Here is a 19,478-nt window from a genome sequence, read left to right as displayed (position 1 = left end):
TTTTGATAACTAGATAAAGAGTTCGTCAACGTTCCAGATTTAGCCCTTGAACATGGCAAACGATATCGCATTTGCATCCATGCCGATGAAGTGACACTTGAACACCAGGGTTGGAATGAACAGCTACCCGCCGTGTCCAGCTGCAGCAATGGCGTTGTCATAGATACGACTCCACCAACCCCTGGCTCTGTTTGGGTCGGAGGGAACAAACATCAACACTATCAAGTAACATACATGTTGCCGTCGTGTTTGTAAATAATGTAGAATATAATGTCAATCAGGATATTTATTTAGTTTAATTTGGTTTGGCCGTGTAATAGTTTCATCTTTTCTGAAGCCATATTTGCATTCAGGATTACCCAATTTACTTTTTAGATGTAAATTTAGAATTCTGCGTGAATAGGCGGTTTTTTTCTGATATGTGTGTAATGTTTTCAGAAAGGATTTTAAAACAAGTTTGTTTAGACTTTGAGCCCTTCGTGTTCTTGTTTTGTTCTTAAAGAGTTCCAACTCTGAGTTAGTGCTGCACTGGGAATCGTTTATCGACATTGAGGAACACGGCATGGCACGTCATCACACGGGGATCAGATACTATGAATATTCTATTGGTAGGAACAACACTTAGTTTGTAGACTTCTAAAATGCATACGTTCTACTCTTTGATTCGTAGTATTTTTGTCTAATCCATCACCTAACTTTTGCCCAAATGATAAGCAACTGTGAATCAATCATTGAGCTTACATTGCTTTTACCTTCTGTTTCAGTTAATTTACATGGTCGTTTACTTGTTTCATTTCAGGATCGATGCGAGGTGGCAGTGATGTAAAGGAGTTCACCCGTGTTGGAATTGCTAACAGTGCTGTAGTACATGGTATAAGATTACAAAATGGACACACATACTATGCTACAGTGAGAGGTATGCGTGGAAGGGACTTCTTGAGTTGAAAGAGAAGATGAGCTTTGGTGCACTTCTTTTAAAGTGGGGAACAAGATTTAGGCCTATGACGCTGCTGATACCATTTCCTAGGACTCAAGCTGTTTGTCAAGGCAGTCTATGGCGATTTTATTTTCAGGGTGACCAACTGTTCATTTAAACTCTCCTTTTAGCCATAGGTTCAAAGTGTTGAAGTTTACAAGTCTGCCTGGCCTTGTATCCATCAGCAATCAAGCTTCAAGTCACATTTGTTCAATATTTTAAGGTATCCATTTCTCCTAAGCAGTTCTGTTCAACGCATTTTTCATGATTATTTTTTGTCTAACCAGCCACTGACTTTGTTGGCCTGTCGTCCCAAGTGGTATCAGACCCAGTCACCACTGACATATCTCCTCCTGTTATAAACGGCGAACACACATTGGACGTTGGGGGCAGCTTTTTCCGCTCAACAACTTCTGTGTCAGCAAGGTAGACGTAAATATAATGACAGAGAGATTTGTAGACTTTGTGTTCCTATAGTTTTCTGGACAACAGTAATACCCAAATGATTGCGACATGTACTTGCTGATAAAAGGGTGAATTACCATAAAAGACAAAAGCAAAAGCAATTGACACTTTCGAATGATTTAGCAAACATCATTAGCTGCGAATTCGAAAAGTTTAACTCTTTTTCAAATTTTTCAATGTGAGTGCATTTCGCAGTACACTTTTCGGACAATTAAAAGGTCCGAAATTATGCTCTTCTATTTTGGGATATACGTGGGGCATCAAGCATCCTCAATGACATTCAATTTTTTTTATTTTCATGAATGTGCCCGATAGCAGGCTTTTTTCAAAATTTTAGAAAACGTAGTTGTTGAGGTTTGCAGTAGCACCATGCAAGAATATATCTCTTTCTGCGCACTCCTGGTTCTGAAAAGAACCGGAGGGTACTCTTCTGAACAGAACCGTAGGGTACTCTTCTGAAAAGAGCCGGAAAGCTCCATAGACCCACACATCCTCAGAAACAGGTATCCTTGCGTGGTGCACACCATTGGCGCTGACGTAGATACCTCCACAACTAATTTGCTCCCTTCACCACGAACCGCTCCAAAACTCATCTAGAGACAACATATGTTTGCACGGTATGTAATCATTCACACAACGCTGAAATTTTAAGCAAACAAGCTCAATTTGAGCTAATATCATTGGGATATTTATCAGAACGTTCACCAGAGTCAATGACAGAGCTTAAGTGTCTTCTAAAACAAGTCATTGATATTTCATGCAAACATTTTCTATAATTAAAGTCACCATTCACTACCTATAATTACTCCGGCTTCAACAAAACCAATTTAACAAAAAATGAGGATGACATGAACATAAAAAAGCCAAACCACATTAGTAGGCTAAGGACTGGGCGGCATTATTTGCCCATATGCAAACTGATAAAGGGTCTGTACTCTGAATATTCAAATTGTGGCTTGTCATCACACTGACGATGATGTATTTCCAGTTGGAAGGATGTGTTCTCAGACAAGGAGAGTGGTGTGGCGTATTACGAGTGGGCTGTGGGATCACATCCAGGTCATGCAGACATCATGCCTTTCACTAGAGAGAGCACAGCGAAAGGGGTCAGTGAACCTTCACGACCTTTGGCCCTTCAGGAAGGTCACTCATATTTTGTTTCTGTTAAGGTGAGCTATGGGAGAGCCTCGTATCTGACATTGTTTAAGTAGTAAAAATGCCAAGTGTCTTTCGTTTTTATTTTATTTCTGTGATAGCTAAACCAGACTCAAGTTTCATTTCTGTTGTGTTCAATTCCTTTTTAGGCCATCAATACAGTAGGCCTGATCACTCTGAAGACTTATGGAGCTTTCACGGTTGATGCTAGCCCCCCATTGGCTGGTCATGTCTTTGATAGAAACCCAGCCCATGCATCAGCCAATCACAGAGACCAAGACTTCCAAGAGGATCGAACTGTGCTTCGGGCAGCCTGGAAAGGGTTTCATGACCCGCATAGCTCCATCGTTGGGTATTCATGGAGGATCGGGTTATGTCCAGGGTGTAGTGATGTCGTGCCTGAGCAGCACGTGGGCTTAGACACTGGTAATTTTCAAAGCTAGAGCCTAATTGTTCATTACTTTTATGTGTATGTCTCTGCCCTGCATTTTGAAGCAAATGTTTATCCTTCTTAAATTGAATCACCGATAAGATTAAAGAACAGAGCGTATACTAGCAGTGCAATATCCTCGCAGCTTTGCCACCCGTCTAGTGATGAGTACTGTGTCTTCCCTCTCAGATGTTCGTGCGGAAAACCTGAATCTGGTGCCAGGTCTGACCTACTATGTGACAGTGACAGCTTGTAATGCTGCTGACCTTTGTACTTCAGTGACCTCTGATGGGGTCGTGGTTGATGACACGCCCCCTGTGCCAGGGCGGGTGTATGATGGCAGTGCTGGGAGCGGTGACATCAGCTACCAGTCCTCAAGGTGATATCATCATTGGTGGAGCCGATCCCGGAGGGGCAAGTCGGGGGGGGGTGTTATGTCAGTTCAAGATCACAGTGAAGGGAGGTTACAAATCTCTGCTTTTGGGTAATCCGAGTATTTTCATCTTGAACAAACTTGAAGATGGGGGATGATTTATTTTCTGGTCACATGAGCCTGAAGGCTCCGCAACTTCACCGTTGGATAATATATTGAAGGTTTACTAAATTCCGCCAATACAGAGTCTTACAACCTTCCGCATCCTGTTTTGGGGGCTCTATTATTTAGCCGTTTCAATTAGAAAACTAACCAATTAAAGCAGAATTTAACAGATTGAAGCACGATCCTAGAACATATCTAGGGCAAATGAATGCTAAATATCTGGCACAGTACAAGCATTCGCCATCAATGGGTTTTGTTGTGAGTTTCTCATTTATTAGTTTCATCAGACCTAACTATGCCAGTGTCTTAAACTGATGAGTTTAGCCTTTGGTGTTTATTTTAAAAATCGATATTAACAAACCTGTTCATTTCTGAACTTTGTTACAATTCAAATCAGAAATAAATCGACATAAGTAATAAATAAAATCAAGTCTGCAAGATTAATCTATCTTCTGTGCTTCGCTACTTACACATTTAGTAATGATTCACACAATGCTGATGAACCATTAGGCATATTTTTGGTACTGATATTTACATCGATCTGTAGGCTTCGACTGCAAGCGCATTGGTGGGGCTTCCATGACCCTCACTCTGGCCTCTCCCACTACGAATGGCGCGCTGGCACTACACCAGGAGCTGCGGACATTCTCCCCTCTACACGCATTGAGCTGTCAGAGGATGCTCTAATGTTCCTGCCGGCATCAGGCCAGCTGCCTCTGGGCACTGATATCTACATCACTGTGCGTGCCTATAACCGGCTTGGTATGTGGAGTGAGGCTACATCTAATGGGTTCCGTGTGGACTCTAGCCCTCCTGATGTGCTGAAGGCACTTGCTTTTGATGAGACACAAGGGATGGCTGTCCAAGGTACCCAGGTACGAAGATTCTATCAGTAGGAGAAACTGAAAATATTGTTCAGTAAAGAAAACCGAAAACCAAATGTTTTGTTTAATCTGCATATATTCTTCTAGATTTTACGCGATGTTATTCACATTTCCTGGAAGTTCCGTGATCCAGAGAGTGGCATCAAAGACCAGTATGTATCGGTCAGCACACACCAAAATGGAGATGTCAGCATACATCCAGTAAAGGTAAAAAGTGCAGTTGCACAAAATGTGGTTAACTGTGAATAGCTTACTCCATGACATTTGGACATGAAAAAGTTGAGATATTTACTACCCTGTACGTCTAATGTGATCAATTACTGGAACAGTTACGGATAGCTATTAAGCCGTTGTGACATTGACAGTGAAATTATGTCTGCCGTCTCAAGTTTTATTACAGGAAACAAATATTTCTGAGGAAATGGCCTGAAGGGGTATTTGTTATCTTATTGGCAGATTGCAGGGAGCGAGGTTGACCACACTTTCACCAATCTGACATTACACGAAGGGAGTCGTTACATCGTAACCGTAGTGGCTTGCAACCTCGCTGGTCTCTGTACGGAAGCCAAGGCAGAACCTGTGTTGGTAAATGGCATGCCCACTTCCGCTCTCTGATCACCATATCTACAAAAATGGCCTTGCATGAAAGCTCCTATTACTTCTACGGTAGAGTGTTGTTTTAAATCCAAAGGATTGCTGTAATGAGGAGTGGATTGTTATAAGCAACATGATGGTCGTACGTAGATACCCAATCTTTAATAAATTTGAAAGCACTACTCACTTTTAGCCAAGACCAATTGTCACGACATTTATATGTGTATCACAGGGACATTTTCAGATCAAATTGATGTTTAAAAGGACAGTAGAAATTGGGTGATGAAAAATGCTGCTATCCCAGCCAAGAGCATCGTTTCCAGGATTCAGAAAAATGTTTCAGTTTTTAAGTAAACATGCGCTGACACATTGTTTTAAGACCATACAGATCGAGGGATGTAGCACTTGCAGTCGTTACTCACCAGTACTCCCACTAGCACACTTTATTTCGTCAAACAGGATAAGGCTATGTGTTTCACCATTCAATAAGTCACATTTTTGTGTAGGTTGATTTCAGCCTGCCGTCTGTTGGGTCGTTTGCCGTGGGCACAGAGAGTGCTGCCAACTTGGAGCGTCGCCATATCGACTGGATTGGTCCGACTGAACCAGACCAAACCAATTCCCAACGCCACCTCCGCGACTGGATGACGTGGATAAAAGACACCAGCAACACCACTGGTTCCTTAGCCCTTGCCTGGTTGGGATTTGCTGATGTGCACTCCGGTATCAGCCACTACTTTGTGTCTGTCGGACGCACCTACGGTGGCTTGCAACTCACTCCGGTATCTTCTTTGAAACACTAAGAGCAGATTGTGGATTTTTTAGCAAATTTAAATTTAGAGAACTATAGTACTGCGCTTTGTAATTAAATGGGCTGCTGAAAATCTGTTGGGCTGTTTTTATGATAGTGTTTAATGCTCCCATATTCAGATGTTCAAATTTGTAAATGTCTTGGGCAGAATGTTCAGATGCTAGCGTACTCTGTCTCCTTTTAACAGTATGGTATTGCTTTATTTCTATTTGTTACATTGGTTTTCAAGGCTGTCGTACTTTCCATAACCTTTTAGATCAACCCCCCTTATGCTATGAGCAGAATGATTGTCGTTTTTTTCTCCAAGAATGGACCAGTTCGAATCAACCAGAGTGATGACGGCATGCCATTGGACGAGGGCATTTTGCAGACAGCCGTTGTACATCTGGACGGCAGTATAGCAGATCTTTCTCCTCCGTATCTCTACATCTCCATCTGGGCTGTAAATGGGGTAAATTACTATGATTATGTCAATTAGTCTTATTCTGTTACAGAAAAATAAAAGAAAGCTTATCTGTATTCGCAGCATAGCTTTCAGTCAAACTTTAAATGTTGCAATTCACTTTATATTTAGTCATTTTCAACAAACTCTCTCAAGACTTTTACATTTTACTGCAGTGGGCAAAAATTTACATTTTAATCCGGAGATACCAAATCTGGAAATTTTTCTATTGGCCCTTTAGAACCACATAAGTGTAATGAAAGTGAAATTTTCTGTAACGTTTGATAATTATTTTTCAATTGTTTCTAGAGTTTTTCAAAGCTTATATTTTTCAAAGATTATATTAGAATGCTATTGGCATACCATGTGGTTGCTTTAACAATTGAATTGAAATTAAAACGTTTAATTATGAAATGATAAGTTGGTCATTGTTGGAAATAATTGGTTTTCCCAAGGTTGGGCTACCGAGTTCTCGTCACCATTCAGTCTTTGAAATATCTGCCATCTCAGCAGACGAAGGCACTCTTGTTCTACTCCGACATTGTTCACCTTCAACTTGCGAAGGTCATTGCGCATGTGCACCCATTGATAGAGCATGTAACCCAGACCAGTCTTGCACTGATGTATCAGACAGTAAGTAGGTCTCTTATACTCATCCTTTTAGTGAAATTCAATTAGTAGTGAAAAGCAGGAAAATAAAACGATACAATGGATTCAGTGTACCGTAAGTTATAGGATTTCATTAAATTAAAGAAACCCCAAATAATGCTCAATGTTTGAGAGGGATGTAAAGTTCGAGCAACTCAAAATATGTTTAATACTCTCAATCAATGATTCAGAAACTATATACAGAATTGACTAAGTGCCAAAGATATCTCAAATAAATGTCGAGTTCAACAATCTACATGGAAACTATATCAGGGTCAGTTTGCAGCATTACCTTGTAGATGTTCTGAGTTAATGTTAATCATCCCTGCCACTTCATTTTGCGACAAATATTTATGAAGTTACAGAGAATGATGGCAAAAATAGTACCAAATCGCTCACGGCAAAGTGACCACTGGTCAATTAAGAAAGCCTGTTTGTAATTCAAATTGAGACATGCAGCTCTTAGTTATTTGAGGACCGTGACACTTAGAAATGTTGAAACGTTAATAGGTACCACGTCTGTCGCAATGCTTTCAGATAATCCCCACACTGAGATAGAAGTTTTGGATGTACTGGATCTCATGTACGATAATATCGAGGCGGTGACTGACATAGACTATACCCCTACTCAGCACACAGCGGCTGCAGTGTGGCGAATCACTGATCGTAAAGGACTGGATATCAAGTGGTAAGTTGAAATACACACAAATTATAAAAATTATATTACACTTTGTTGGGTCCACTGTTCTGTCAGTATAGCTGCTCACATTTACAAGGCAGATTAGCGCGTTTTCCATTCCATTTATATGCAACCATTTTAACATTTATGTAACAGGTTTTGCCCTTACCCCATGTATATTAATAAACACTGCATGCTCAGTGCTTTTCCGAGAGCTTACTAGTGCAGATGTCTTAACCACTCGACCACCGAGCTTGCCGGGTTCGGCTGGCCGGTCTGAGTCAAGTGAAGCAGCGGGTATACCGCAAACTATTTTTCAAGATGTATTTTTGCGTTGGGGAGACGTTAATTTATGTAACGGGTTTTGCCCTTACCCAACGTATATTAATAAGCACTGTATGCTCAGTGCTTTTCCTAGACTTTGCGAAAAAACCTCTCAAGCTTACTCAGGTGGGACCCAAGTTCTTAACGTTATGCAAATTCAAATTTAATACACTTGGACTGTAATTTTGAAAGAGCGTACTTTTAAACTTACTCGTGGTATTTTCAAATCGCGTGATGTTAAACTTCATTCAAATTCTGTCTAAAAACGAATGACTTTAGAGGCGAATTCGGCACCCCCCGTTTAATTACCCATTATTCCTTGGAATGAGAGCCACATGTTCCTAAGAAGTTTGGAAGGACTCCCCAACATCACATGCACTTTAGACTGCCGGCGTAGTGTCCATACTCGTATATACCGCAAGCTCAAACAACCATACTGCCTATATGCATTTTCTTATCCTCTATATTTGCAGGTGTGAATGGAGCATCGGGGATGACTCTTCATCTGAACCAGTCGGAGTCTTCGATCCAGTGAATGAGAGAGTATGGTTTGATGTTGGACAGGACGACAATGCAATCATTGTGCTGGATGAGGGTAGGCAGGCTTCAAGGAATCATATTTGAAGAGCTACATAGTAAAATATAATATTAGCATAAAATGATAGATGTGAAAGTAAAGGTGAGGTAATTTGGAATCTTTGTTTAAAGCTTGAAATGATTATGTTGTGGCATTCTCTACCGACGGTGCCTCAGGCTTGTCCTTGTCCAGGCTGATCCAATGAGCAACTGTAGGGGCGACCAGGGAACAGGTGCATTGTGAGGCAGTCTAGCTACCACCAAGTGCCAAAGTTGCTGTCACGCACCAAGGACCACCCCTAGTGGTTGGTGAAGGGGCTTTAGGAACAGGGGGTTGGGTGTTTTGGGGTAAATTGTCGGCACAAGAACAATAACAAATGCCCAGATTCTTAATGGGTTCACCTCTCATTCTAACAACACTTTTTTTGGAAAAATGTGAATCTTAAAAAGGTAAAATAGGTGAAACTGTTGCTGCTTCATGAAGCATAGAGATCAGGTAATGGCCAGGGTATATGCACCAAACCATTATTGCGTACCACTTGGTATTTCTTTCGTGTCATTTTTCTGAAGATAAATTTATTTTAGGCCTATACTGATTTTTTGCAGGCCAGTCTACCTCCAAAACCCTAGATGTCGCAATATTTGAAGCCTTTTCGCTACTTCTTTAGATTAATTTGCTTTAAAAGCTCAGGAAATGAAGCATTTTCCAAGTTTTGCATGACAATTACACAAACACTGGCCATTAGCTGAGCATTGCATAAATCTGCAATCCACGCAAAAATTGCAAGAGGGCCATAATTGACAAAGTTTGACTGAATTGTTTATGAAGAGAGGAAGCAAAAATCATTTTGTCCGTTCTCCAGAAAATAACCACCACCGACCAATGAATGAATTTGGTTTCAAATCTGCTGTGGCTTCAAACAAGAAAGCATTTCACCAAATACAGCTGACATCTACTAAAGAATGCGAAAAAAGAGGCTGCTTTTATTGTCGTGAAATTACTGCTAGTGATTACAAGATAACCTTGAGCCAAACATTTTGTGGGGCCCAGTCTAAGGATAGGACTTTCCAAGTTTAGCCTTCGTCAGATGAAAACTGGACGAAGCGGCTTTTGTAAATTTCAATAAAATGACCGTACTGACCACTATTGCCAAGTTTGATTGAAAATGGCTAGTGTTGACATTTATAGCAATTTCAAGCTCAGTAAAGCTTTGCACCGGCTAATAAAATTGATCGCTAGCGATAGTACTCCAAACTGTGGTAACGAACTCATTGCAATGCACGGTGTGATGGGGGAACGGCTCTGCTGGTGCATTACCGAGGTCACATTGGCAGACTAGGTCTGGATGCAACTTAACTGGATGATGGTTGATGCCGATGTAATATTAACCTATACTGCCGAGGAGAGTCCAGTGTTTATTGCAGACAGCAAGCGAGTGGAAGAGGCTGAGCTGGCCGCGCGTGGGCTTTTTATACCCACGCACCAACTAGATAATAAGGCCGCTCACTAGCATTTCACTCTAAATTATCAAGAGGCGTCAGGCCGCAAAAAAAATCAACATTAATTAATTAATGGAATACTCATGGGATAAACTGGGACAACAAGGGAAAGAGGGCACCCTAATCACCGGCATATTTTGGTCCATTATTTAAAGATATTTAAAGGCAGATATTTATCATTTAAAGCGCACCACAAATGTAAGTATGTTCCGAAACATTGAAGGCTTCCAGCACATTAAGGGATTAAGAGATATTCAAATTCAATAGAATCTTTTAGTTGACACGTTTCATTACTTTTATACTAGTGTCGTGATTTATTGTTATTTGTATCATTGTCATTATCTTGTTAATGATCATATTGTTCACCTTGTTTGTGACCTTCTTCGCTGTGTTCCTTGTTATTGTCATCATCATGTTGCCAAGTTTTTCAATTGGCGTGTTTATCACTGCAACTCAGGTGAAATCATATTAGATGTCTTTACTCCTGTCGTCATCTTTAACCTAAGTCCAAGGGTCTTTGTATGTTTTTAGTTATTGCCTTTTTCTTTACTTTAACTCATATAAAACATTGCGCACTTGGAATGGAATGCAGACAAACAGGTTACGCCTGCAGAATTCAAAATGACTTTGCCCGTTTGTAATTCAATTTATGTTTATCATTTTATTGGTTTCTTTTGCATTGTTCGGGTGCATTTCCTCGTCATTAGACCACAAGTTACTTCAGCAAGTCAAATATCACGTATTTGTTCGAGCCTGGTATGATACCAGTACATATGCTGTGTTCAAGTCAGATGGCATTATCCCCGACGTAACACCACCAAAAGTCTCAACAATCAGAAGCACGAAGGTGAGTTTTGTAAAGAGAAGCGAATGGTCATATAAAGTTGAGGTGTGTATATTTCTTATAACTTCAAATAATCATGTAAATTCAGAGCATTTTTGTTTCCAGATAAAGGACCTCGCTGCAGCTGATGCCAGGGCAGACACGGATTACTTGACAGATACTGTCCTCTTTGTTTCTTGGGAGGGAGTGTTTTTAGACCATGCAATGTCCCACTACCTCGTGTCACTCAGCACCCATCCAGGAGGTGAGTACACTTACTACACACTCAGACTAACCGGCAGGTGACTACACTTTAGGTGGCACACAGCAACCATCCAGGAGGTGAGTACATTCACTACCAGGTCACGCTCGGATTATCCTGCAGATTAGTACACTTGCCACCAGGTACCTCTCAAGGAGGTGCCTGAGTACACAAATCAGATGTCCAATCTGGTATGTGTCACTGCATTGTTATGCACAGCTTAGCCTTAGGCCTGGGAACTGACAAAGTCATCCATTGCAATAATATCATTTGGACCTTCTCAGGTGAAGATATCCGTCAATATGATCACAGCTTTCCAGCTGGTGCAACTTCCACTCAGTTCACAAGCCTCGACCTACAAAGTGGAGTGCGGTACTTCAGCAATGTACGGGCATTCAACAAAGCTGGTCTGCAGACGCTCAGAAGCAGTGATGGCTTTGTAGTGGACACCAGGAGGCCAGATCCTGGCCTAGTTTTTGATGGAATAGGTAATCCATTGCCAACATAATGCAAACCATAAGTTACCTTTCTTCTTTTAGTTTTGAATAAATTTTGCTCTCTGCAGATGCATTTGCTTGCTGTAGTTGTATAACATAAACTGTTCTAGTGCTATTTGTCTTGATATGAAAGTCATACTTTCCTGAGAAAATACCTTCAAACTGTCCATGTTTTCTCCATTCTAGATCTCCATGATGTACAGTACCAAAACTCCGGCACAGTCATCTCAGCCTCCTGGCATGGCTTTGTGGATCTGGAATCCTACATAGACCATTATGAGTGGTGTGTTGGACAGATCCCAAGCCCTAGAAATGCTAGCATTCTGCCTTGCACCGATGTTGGAATCCACTTGTCTGCCTCCAAGACTCTAGCTGTACCTCTCACAGATGGTAATAATCAAAAGAATCTTGCCTTATTTAATCATAGTTTTCAAAAGTTCTGTCAGGAGAGGTTATGAGAATAACGAACAATTCTTTTATTTCAGAACTTGTCCTTGTGAGAATCGCTCCAACTTGAATCAAAAATAGATTTAATTCATGGCTTTGAATCGTTTTTGAATACAAAGGAAACAAATGTAGAGGCTATCCACCAAAATATACCCTCTGAAATACACCCAACCAGCCTACTTTGTCAATTTCAAAAGCTCGCTTTCTTACTCATAGAGCATAGAAAAACCATCTGTGTCATTCAACATGAGAATGTTTAATAACTTGAATAACAAATATATGATACAATTTCTTTGCAGTACGCATTTTGAAAACAATGAATATTAGCTACTAGCTATTGCATTTCTTGTATTAGTGGGAGATTTCAATTGTCAAATTTCAATTTAAGATTGACAAAAAATTTGAAGCTTACAAATGGCCTACTAAATCATTTTGAAGAAAGGTGAAAGGAATAATGTTTTTCAAAATTTATCAGAAGTGATATTAAAAAATGAATAAAATAAACTATATGTAAAATAAGCTGCAGGCCTGTACTCTTGATGTGTATTTACCAGAATCTCCAGCAGCCCTTATGCCTGTGAAGATAGCAGAGGACTTTTAAATAACCGTTAATGAGCAATAAAGTTGATTCTTTTTGCCAGGTATTCGATATTTCTCCAGGATCTCAGCTTTTGATGCAGCTGGCCGGCAGTCTGTTTCAGTCTCTTCAGACGGATTTGTAGTGGACACTACACCCCCTGAGCCAATAGAACATATCCTTGTAGGGGATAACCTGATTCAGAATCCATCATTTGAAGAGATGGGGGAGCTGCGTAGCACGGGTAAAATGACATTAGGTTGATTAGATACTATTGGAGGATAGTTCACTATGCAAATGAAAGAGACCTAAGGCCAACATTGTCCCGGAAAATTAAAGAATTTTATTTTTTCACAACGTAAATGTTGAAGACATAAATGGTAGGCCTTTGGGAATGCTGAAATGAACGTGTAAAGCGTGTCTGTCATCCTTTTCAGATATGGGTTTTGAACGCACATTTAGTTCTGGAGACGGGTTATCAGGTGGAGCCTCAGGTGGAATTCAGTCATTGTACGAACCATCTGAAGCTTCATCATTGCAGTCATCGTCATCACCAGAATCGGATGGTCTCAAAGCCTGGAAAATTAAATCCGGCAGCCAGTTTTCAGTGGTCTCATCTGAAAAGAAGATTGCCAAAGACGGTCATTCTTTCTTGTCCCTCCGTGGTGCCATCTCCCAAACCTTCAACACAACGATGGGCAGCCAATACCAGATAGTGATCTTCGTCAGTCACATGCCATCTCAGAATCCTTCTCTGAATCAGGAAGGCTGCATCCAGGCCCCAGGATTGAACCGTATCTTTAGGTTGTATGACCGACCAGCACACCGTCACTCAGATCAGAGTATGAGATCTATCCAGTGGAATCGGCAAAGGTTTTACTTCACAGCCAGTGAAGATGTCTCAACATTAAAAATCTCCTCAGTTGGAAGATCAAATGGAATCCTGTTGGATAATGTTCAGGTGAGCAAATTAATCTTGTTTCAATTGATTTTGTTTAAATATGTGTAACGCACCCCTAGCTTTGACTGAACTGTTTTGAAAATGCATTTGGCAAATTATTTCATTGTGAAGTAATTATGATTCATACTTGCGCTCTCAACACAGAAACCATGCCAAAATGCAATTGGTATTTGCAATCATGTGGATCTTTTGAAACGGCCTTTTCCTTAATCCTTTAATGCATAAAAGTCAACCTGTTTAATATAAGGCTTAAGAAAGGTTTCTTCAACTGTTTCTTTCTTCTACTCAATTCGTTAACGGATAGAAGCCTACGTGATGTACTTAATTGAGGCTTAGCATTTGACGCATCAATTTGGTTGTATTACATAGCTGAGGCGAATCAGCATCAGACCGAGTAACAACGACGAACCTGTACAAGTCTATACCCAGTTCATTCACGGCTGGTCATCTCTTCAGTCTAAGTGGGATTTCATTGATCCGGAGAGCCCCATAGTGGACTATAGTTGGGCCATTGGTAGGTTACACTTAATCCTTTAGGGACCTTTGAAATTATGGAGAATATCTTTGGATTCAGCATGGATAGGATTAATTGCTTCGTGCATCCCAATTGCATTCAGTATAAACAAGTTTCATGCAATTTAATACAGGTGGACAATCGACAGATTAATGTGTCAGCGTGGTCAATCGCTGTTAAGGTTTTTTTCAAAATCACTTCTTTTCTGTTGTTTGATTCCTGCTTTGGAAGATGACTGTAGTGGTGCAATTTCTCAGCAGTGGCAACACAATCAACAGAAACTTGAATACAGCATCAGTCGCTTTCAGTTGAGTGAAAAGAAGAGAAAAATTGGTCCTTTTTGATTAACTTTTAGGCACAACAAGAGGTGGCACCCAGCTACAAAGCTTTACATCAGTGGGCACACGAACAGATGCTATTAACACCGATCTGAGGATGGCACATGGATCCCGTGTCTATGTAACGGTAATGGCAAGAAATGCAGCTGATCTCATTGCCATTTCAACCTCTGCCGCTGAAATGATTGACTTGACACCACCAGAAATTCTTTCCGTCATTGACGGGAAGACTGAACAAGGTATATGTCAAAATCTGTTGTCGACACAGTTTTCACGAATTTTGTATTGCATGACCCAATCATCCTATCAATCTTATCATACATACTTTGTCAACTGTTGAATATTTTTCATTCAGAAACCTGGAGCTCAAACATATTATTCCCAGTGGCAATAGAATATGATAACGGATAGTTTGCAAGCTTGAGGAAGCCTGTAGAGATGAGACAATGAGAAGCAGTTACAGTTTTAGAAGTGGGAAGAAACACCTTAGGAATAAAAGATCCACGGAATCATGCACGGACTGAAAAACTAATCCATATGTGGACCGGGCTAGGATTCGAACCCGAACCGCAGAGGTGGAAGGCGAAGAAAGAACCACTACGTCAGTCTCACTCCCCAGTGTTTGTAATCAGTCAGAGCTAATCATAAACAATTCAGGATACTTTTTCCCGCACCTACTCCTCAAATGTTTTATTTTTTGCTTTTAATGTAGGCAGGAATAAAGATTTACCAAAATCTTCAGACAGAATTCATTTTCTTTTCTCAGATATTGACTTCAGCGCCGAGGATTCTTCTCTTACGTTCAGCTGGTCAGCGTTTGATACCGAAAGTGAAATTGCTCACTGTGAATGGGCAGTAGGTAAGTAGATTTAGATTTTCTGTTCCCCACGGTGAATCAACATCTTACTCTCTGTGGAGTAGCCTGAAACTCCTTGACTCTGCTTGCTGTGCATCAGTCATCTGACTTGTAAGTGATTTTATATGCGGTATTGAAGTATACATTTTCGGCTCTCGGCTGACTTTCAGTCGTTGGTAATCTCTGACCGGTGACTGGTCAGTGTCCATTTCTTGTTTAGGTGTATCGGATACAGCAATTCACCTTGGCATCTTAGAAGCCGGGATCATTTGTTAATCAACTGGCCTTCCACCAAGTGGCATTTGACCCTCTTGAATAATACCTGACCCACGGGTGGTGCCCATACCATTTGACCTGCAGACTCCTTAAGAATACCTACTCGCAAGAGTCATTTCAGTATTACATTTTACCTTAGTTATGATCAACATCCAGATCAACATCCAGACCTGAGAATTACAGTAGAAATATTATTCACTGCATAGTTCCAGTATTTACAACATGCGTTTAAAGTCTGAGCTTCCAATACTCATTTCAAATTGAATTTTTCCCCAGGATCAGAGCCTAATCTTGATGACATCGCACCATGGTCACAGTCTCCTAATGCCACCTCCACCATCACCACCAGTCTGTCACAGACTATGGTTGAAGGTCAGCGCCTGTATGTCACAGTCACATGCTACAATCACGCTGGACAGTCGTCCTGGAAATCATCAGATGGTGTTACCATAGTAACAGAGTCTCCAAGTGCTTTGGCAGCTGTTGTCAGTGTGAAGACTTTGTCAGAGACTCAATATGCAACACGAGATGGGTATCAGTCGCAGAGAGATTCTCTTAAAGCATCGTGGCATGGATTTATAGATCCATTTGGAATCCATTTCTATCAGGTATAAAAGTGCAGAAGATATAGAGTAGAACATTCATAAATCAGCAGATGAGCCTGGGTTAGTACTTCATCTCTACTCAGATGCTGCTGTTGACATTGAAAAATACACAATTAAAGTGTTTGAGGTGCATTGGGTTTTTTCATGAGAAATAGGTCAGTAAACCAAAGTGAAACACATAGGCTTGACAACAAATTACTCACACATGCTTCTGAATAAAAAGAAGTGATGCAAACATCATTTTCTTAATCACATAAGTACCACAACGTTATGGCTGTTGAAGCAACAACATGAGTAATTTAAAGATCCTAAGGTTATCTGAAATTCATACTTTCCTTCCACTTCCTCTAATTTGGACTGAAAGTATGCATGTCTTGTATGATTGGTTTTTCAGGTTGAAAGTAATTTGAAGTGGGGTTTAAAGATGAAAGGAAGGATGGAGAATTCATACTGAGACAACCGACGAGTTATAAACTTTCGTCTAATTTCTTAAAAACCCTTTCCCGTTCTAGTGTTATCTTAGTGGGCCAAACGTCTCCACAACATGGAGACCTTGTGGATTCACTTCTGAGAGCCACCTTGATTGGTCAGGTCTTAGCCTGGTTGATGATGCAACCTATAGTCTGTCAGTTAGAGCCATCAATCATGCTGGTCTGATCAGCCAGGATGTCGCTGCCAATTTCACTGTGGAGTCTGCCAAGCCTGCAGGAGGTGGTATGTAACCCAATCAATCTCTCAAATGCTTAAGATTCAGCATGAAACAAGAATTTCAATATCTCATTTATTTGGTACTAGTATTTAATTACTCGTGGTAGGAGTGAACCTTAAACATACCCCAACAGGCCCAGCAATCATGTTCCATGCTTTTTTCACGTACCCAGTGTGGACATTTCTTTGCTCTCCCGCGGTCAAGAAAACACGACGAAAATGTTCAGATTTCTCCCACTATGATAACTCCTTTCAGCTCAATTTCTGATTATGATTCTGTTTTGCTTTTCCTCCTCATTTTGCCACAATAATGGTGGCGCTAAAAATCTCTAAAACTGTTTGTGTAGCGAGGGGAAAACGTAACGTGGACATGTGTTAGTCCACACAACGTCTTCTAGGCCTACACCATGTGGACTTCTCTTGTTTGGAGGTCCGCCCTGTATATGCCATGCTTGTGTACACACGTTGTACTGTTGTGCCCACTGAAATGGCGGCTGCGACTGGATGCTTAAAACATAATAACGCACAAATGTATCCCTACAGTTTCACTCAGCCATCCTTGATGAATTGTTCAACATCTCACAAATTGCGTTCTTGATTGTTTCTCTACCCAAAGCACCAAGCCTCATCAGGTCATTCTGGTTGGGTAATGGGACGGTTGAGTTTGCCTGGGATGGCTTATTCTCCTCCTCTTCCTCCTCTTTGGTCTACGAAGTATCTCTTGGCACCATCCCAGGAAGTAGTGATATCATGCAGTGGGTGGAGACCATGGATACTGGTATGCGTGTCTCACCGCTGGTTCCCTATACCAACTACCACTTGACTTTGACATCCATTAATGCAGCCGGCTTGTCACACACGGTCAAGAAGGTGATCAGTGTCTAGAGGATTCGCAATCATCAACTTAGGTATTTTGTTGGATTTATTATTTAGGCTTGTGACAATTTATGTTAGATTCCTATTAAACGATACACAGATTATTTGTATTTGATGAAAGAAAGAGATTTTGCCGAAAGTACTCAGACTTTCTTTCGCATGTTATCGCAATCTACGTTTCACTTGATGGTCATCTGTTGTATTTTGCCATTTTCTAATGTAGTCTGCTAAAAAGCATGTAGGAAATTTGTTTTTTAATATAGTTAAATTGTATTTGTGTAGAAGATATACTTAGTTTTTTCCCTCGTGCAACAGCATTGTGCTTTTCATTTTTACTTTCTTCCCATAATTTGCTGAGGACTACACAATAAGTTGATTATGAGTTCTTGAAGTCTTTCGCGCCATATTTAAATTGGTTCGATGCATGAAATTTGGGTCAGGTATTACCTGTATAACCATATATTATCAAACAAAGTAATACTTTGCTTGGGAATAGTGTTACATAGGCTGCGTTCTGTGTGAATCGCCTTTCAGGGGCAAGTTCGATCTATGGTTGACTATGGTCAACTATGGTTGACTATGGTCTTTGATCAAACTTGCCCTCGATTGATGGCTTTTGTGTTGTTTTCAGTTGTAGTTGGATCAATATTGTTGATTGAATGAACACAAAGATGTTGCAGTTTGAAGGAGGAATTTGCAAAATTAATCGGAATTAGTGAGCATGTTATTGAATGAACCTTTGTAAGAAAAAAAGTGATGCTGCATGATCACGTACCAGTGGTTGAATTGCAGTCAATGGGGTTCGGGTTTACATATGTTAATTGGTGAAATAACATCAAGTAAAAATCAAGGTAAATCAAACCCCAAACTTGTCTGTCAGCATTGGTAGTACCTAGGCCATTTCTCGACAGCAAGGCCATTTCTTGATGCCCTAATGGCTAATGAGCAAAACCATAAAATTCTTGGGCAGGGTTGTTCATTCTCAACATAAAAAGTCTAGTAAGTCAATTGTAAACACATTTACATTTATGTACACTTCGTCTTAATTGTACTTTCTATCATGGAGGCTGGATCTTATTAATCTCAACATGAAAATTAAGAACAGGCTTGGCTGCAAGATTTATCGCTGTGAGGTCTGTTTAACAGTATTGATGTCATTCGGACTCTTTGTCTTTTTTTCTGAAAGTCTTGTGTTGTGTCTTTTTTTCAGTAAAATGCAACATGTATCCCTCTTTTCAGGTTTCGAATAACAATGTTACTCCTTGGTTTTCTTGAAGTAATGACAGACATTTGTTTTAATGCCAATTTCTACATAAGTGTACACCACTTATGTTGAAATAATATGTTGAAAGCTTGCAAAAATATCACCCTTACAATGCCTTATTGTTGTCCAGCAACTTACCTTGAATGGAATAGAATAAAATAAACATTTCATTTTCAAGCACGTTAGTTCCTATAAAATATAAATACACTAAGTTCAGTGTCATCACCATCGTTGTATAGGTGATGCACAGAATTGTTTGATTGGTGTAAATGTTGCGTAATGTTTTACATCTTTTGAATAAAATTCACTACTTTTTTCCATTATTGGCCCACATGAAAAGTGAAAGACTCTTTCCTTTGTTGGAAATCTCTTCCCTCCCCGGCCCCAAGTCATCTGTTACCATATTTATAACCCATGCTATACCCCTCCTGCAATTTGGGTTATGTAGGTGT

At 40.3% G+C, this 19,478-nt stretch overlaps 1 protein-coding gene across 4 annotated transcripts in view; it reads left to right on the top strand.

Moving 5' to 3' along the window:
* Positions 1-18,910, top strand: part of LOC110986986 (uncharacterized) — a 67,917-nt gene extending 49,007 nt beyond the window's left edge. For 3 of the 4 annotated variants that reach the window (XM_022249358.2, XM_087145744.1, XM_022249357.2), the window contains 27 exons: positions 14-225; positions 503-608; positions 800-916; positions 1,264-1,402; positions 2,430-2,610; positions 2,746-3,022; positions 3,216-3,405; positions 4,112-4,439; positions 4,536-4,655; positions 4,905-5,033; positions 5,549-5,824; positions 6,161-6,304; positions 6,751-6,928; positions 7,481-7,631; positions 8,420-8,541; positions 10,730-10,869; positions 10,972-11,110; positions 11,392-11,595; positions 11,791-11,994; positions 12,693-12,872; positions 13,066-13,589; positions 13,959-14,103; positions 14,459-14,680; positions 15,208-15,300; positions 15,850-16,181; positions 16,691-16,892; positions 17,503-18,910. In XM_022249358.2, the coding sequence (XP_022105050.2) occupies positions 14-225; positions 503-608; positions 800-916; positions 1,264-1,402; positions 2,430-2,610; positions 2,746-3,022; positions 3,216-3,405; positions 4,112-4,439; positions 4,536-4,655; positions 4,905-5,033; positions 5,549-5,824; positions 6,161-6,304; positions 6,751-6,928; positions 7,481-7,631; positions 8,420-8,541; positions 10,730-10,869; positions 10,972-11,110; positions 11,392-11,595; positions 11,791-11,994; positions 12,693-12,872; positions 13,066-13,589; positions 13,959-14,103; positions 14,459-14,680; positions 15,208-15,300; positions 15,850-16,181; positions 16,691-16,892; positions 17,503-17,771 (5,324 nt within the window). In that variant the 3' untranslated portion in view covers positions 17,772-18,910. Of the gene's footprint in view, positions 1-13; positions 226-502; positions 609-799; positions 917-1,263; positions 1,403-2,429; positions 2,611-2,745; positions 3,023-3,215; positions 3,406-4,111; positions 4,440-4,535; positions 4,656-4,904; positions 5,034-5,548; positions 5,825-6,160; positions 6,305-6,750; positions 6,929-7,480; positions 7,632-8,419; positions 8,542-10,729; positions 10,870-10,971; positions 11,111-11,391; positions 11,596-11,790; positions 11,995-12,692; positions 12,873-13,065; positions 13,590-13,958; positions 14,104-14,458; positions 14,681-15,207; positions 15,301-15,849; positions 16,182-16,690; positions 16,893-17,502 lie in introns of those variants that run through there. The other variant, XR_015427673.1, reaches the window with a different exon arrangement.
* Positions 18,911-19,478: the final 568 nt, after the last annotated feature.

This window comes from Acanthaster planci, linkage group LG14 (assembly GCF_054643075.1).
Source record: "Acanthaster planci isolate LZ-2023a linkage group LG14, COTS_SCS, whole genome shotgun sequence".
NCBI classification, from domain to species: domain Eukaryota; kingdom Metazoa; phylum Echinodermata; class Asteroidea; order Valvatida; family Acanthasteridae; genus Acanthaster; species Acanthaster planci.
This window is presented reverse-complemented; position numbering and strand designations above follow the sequence as displayed.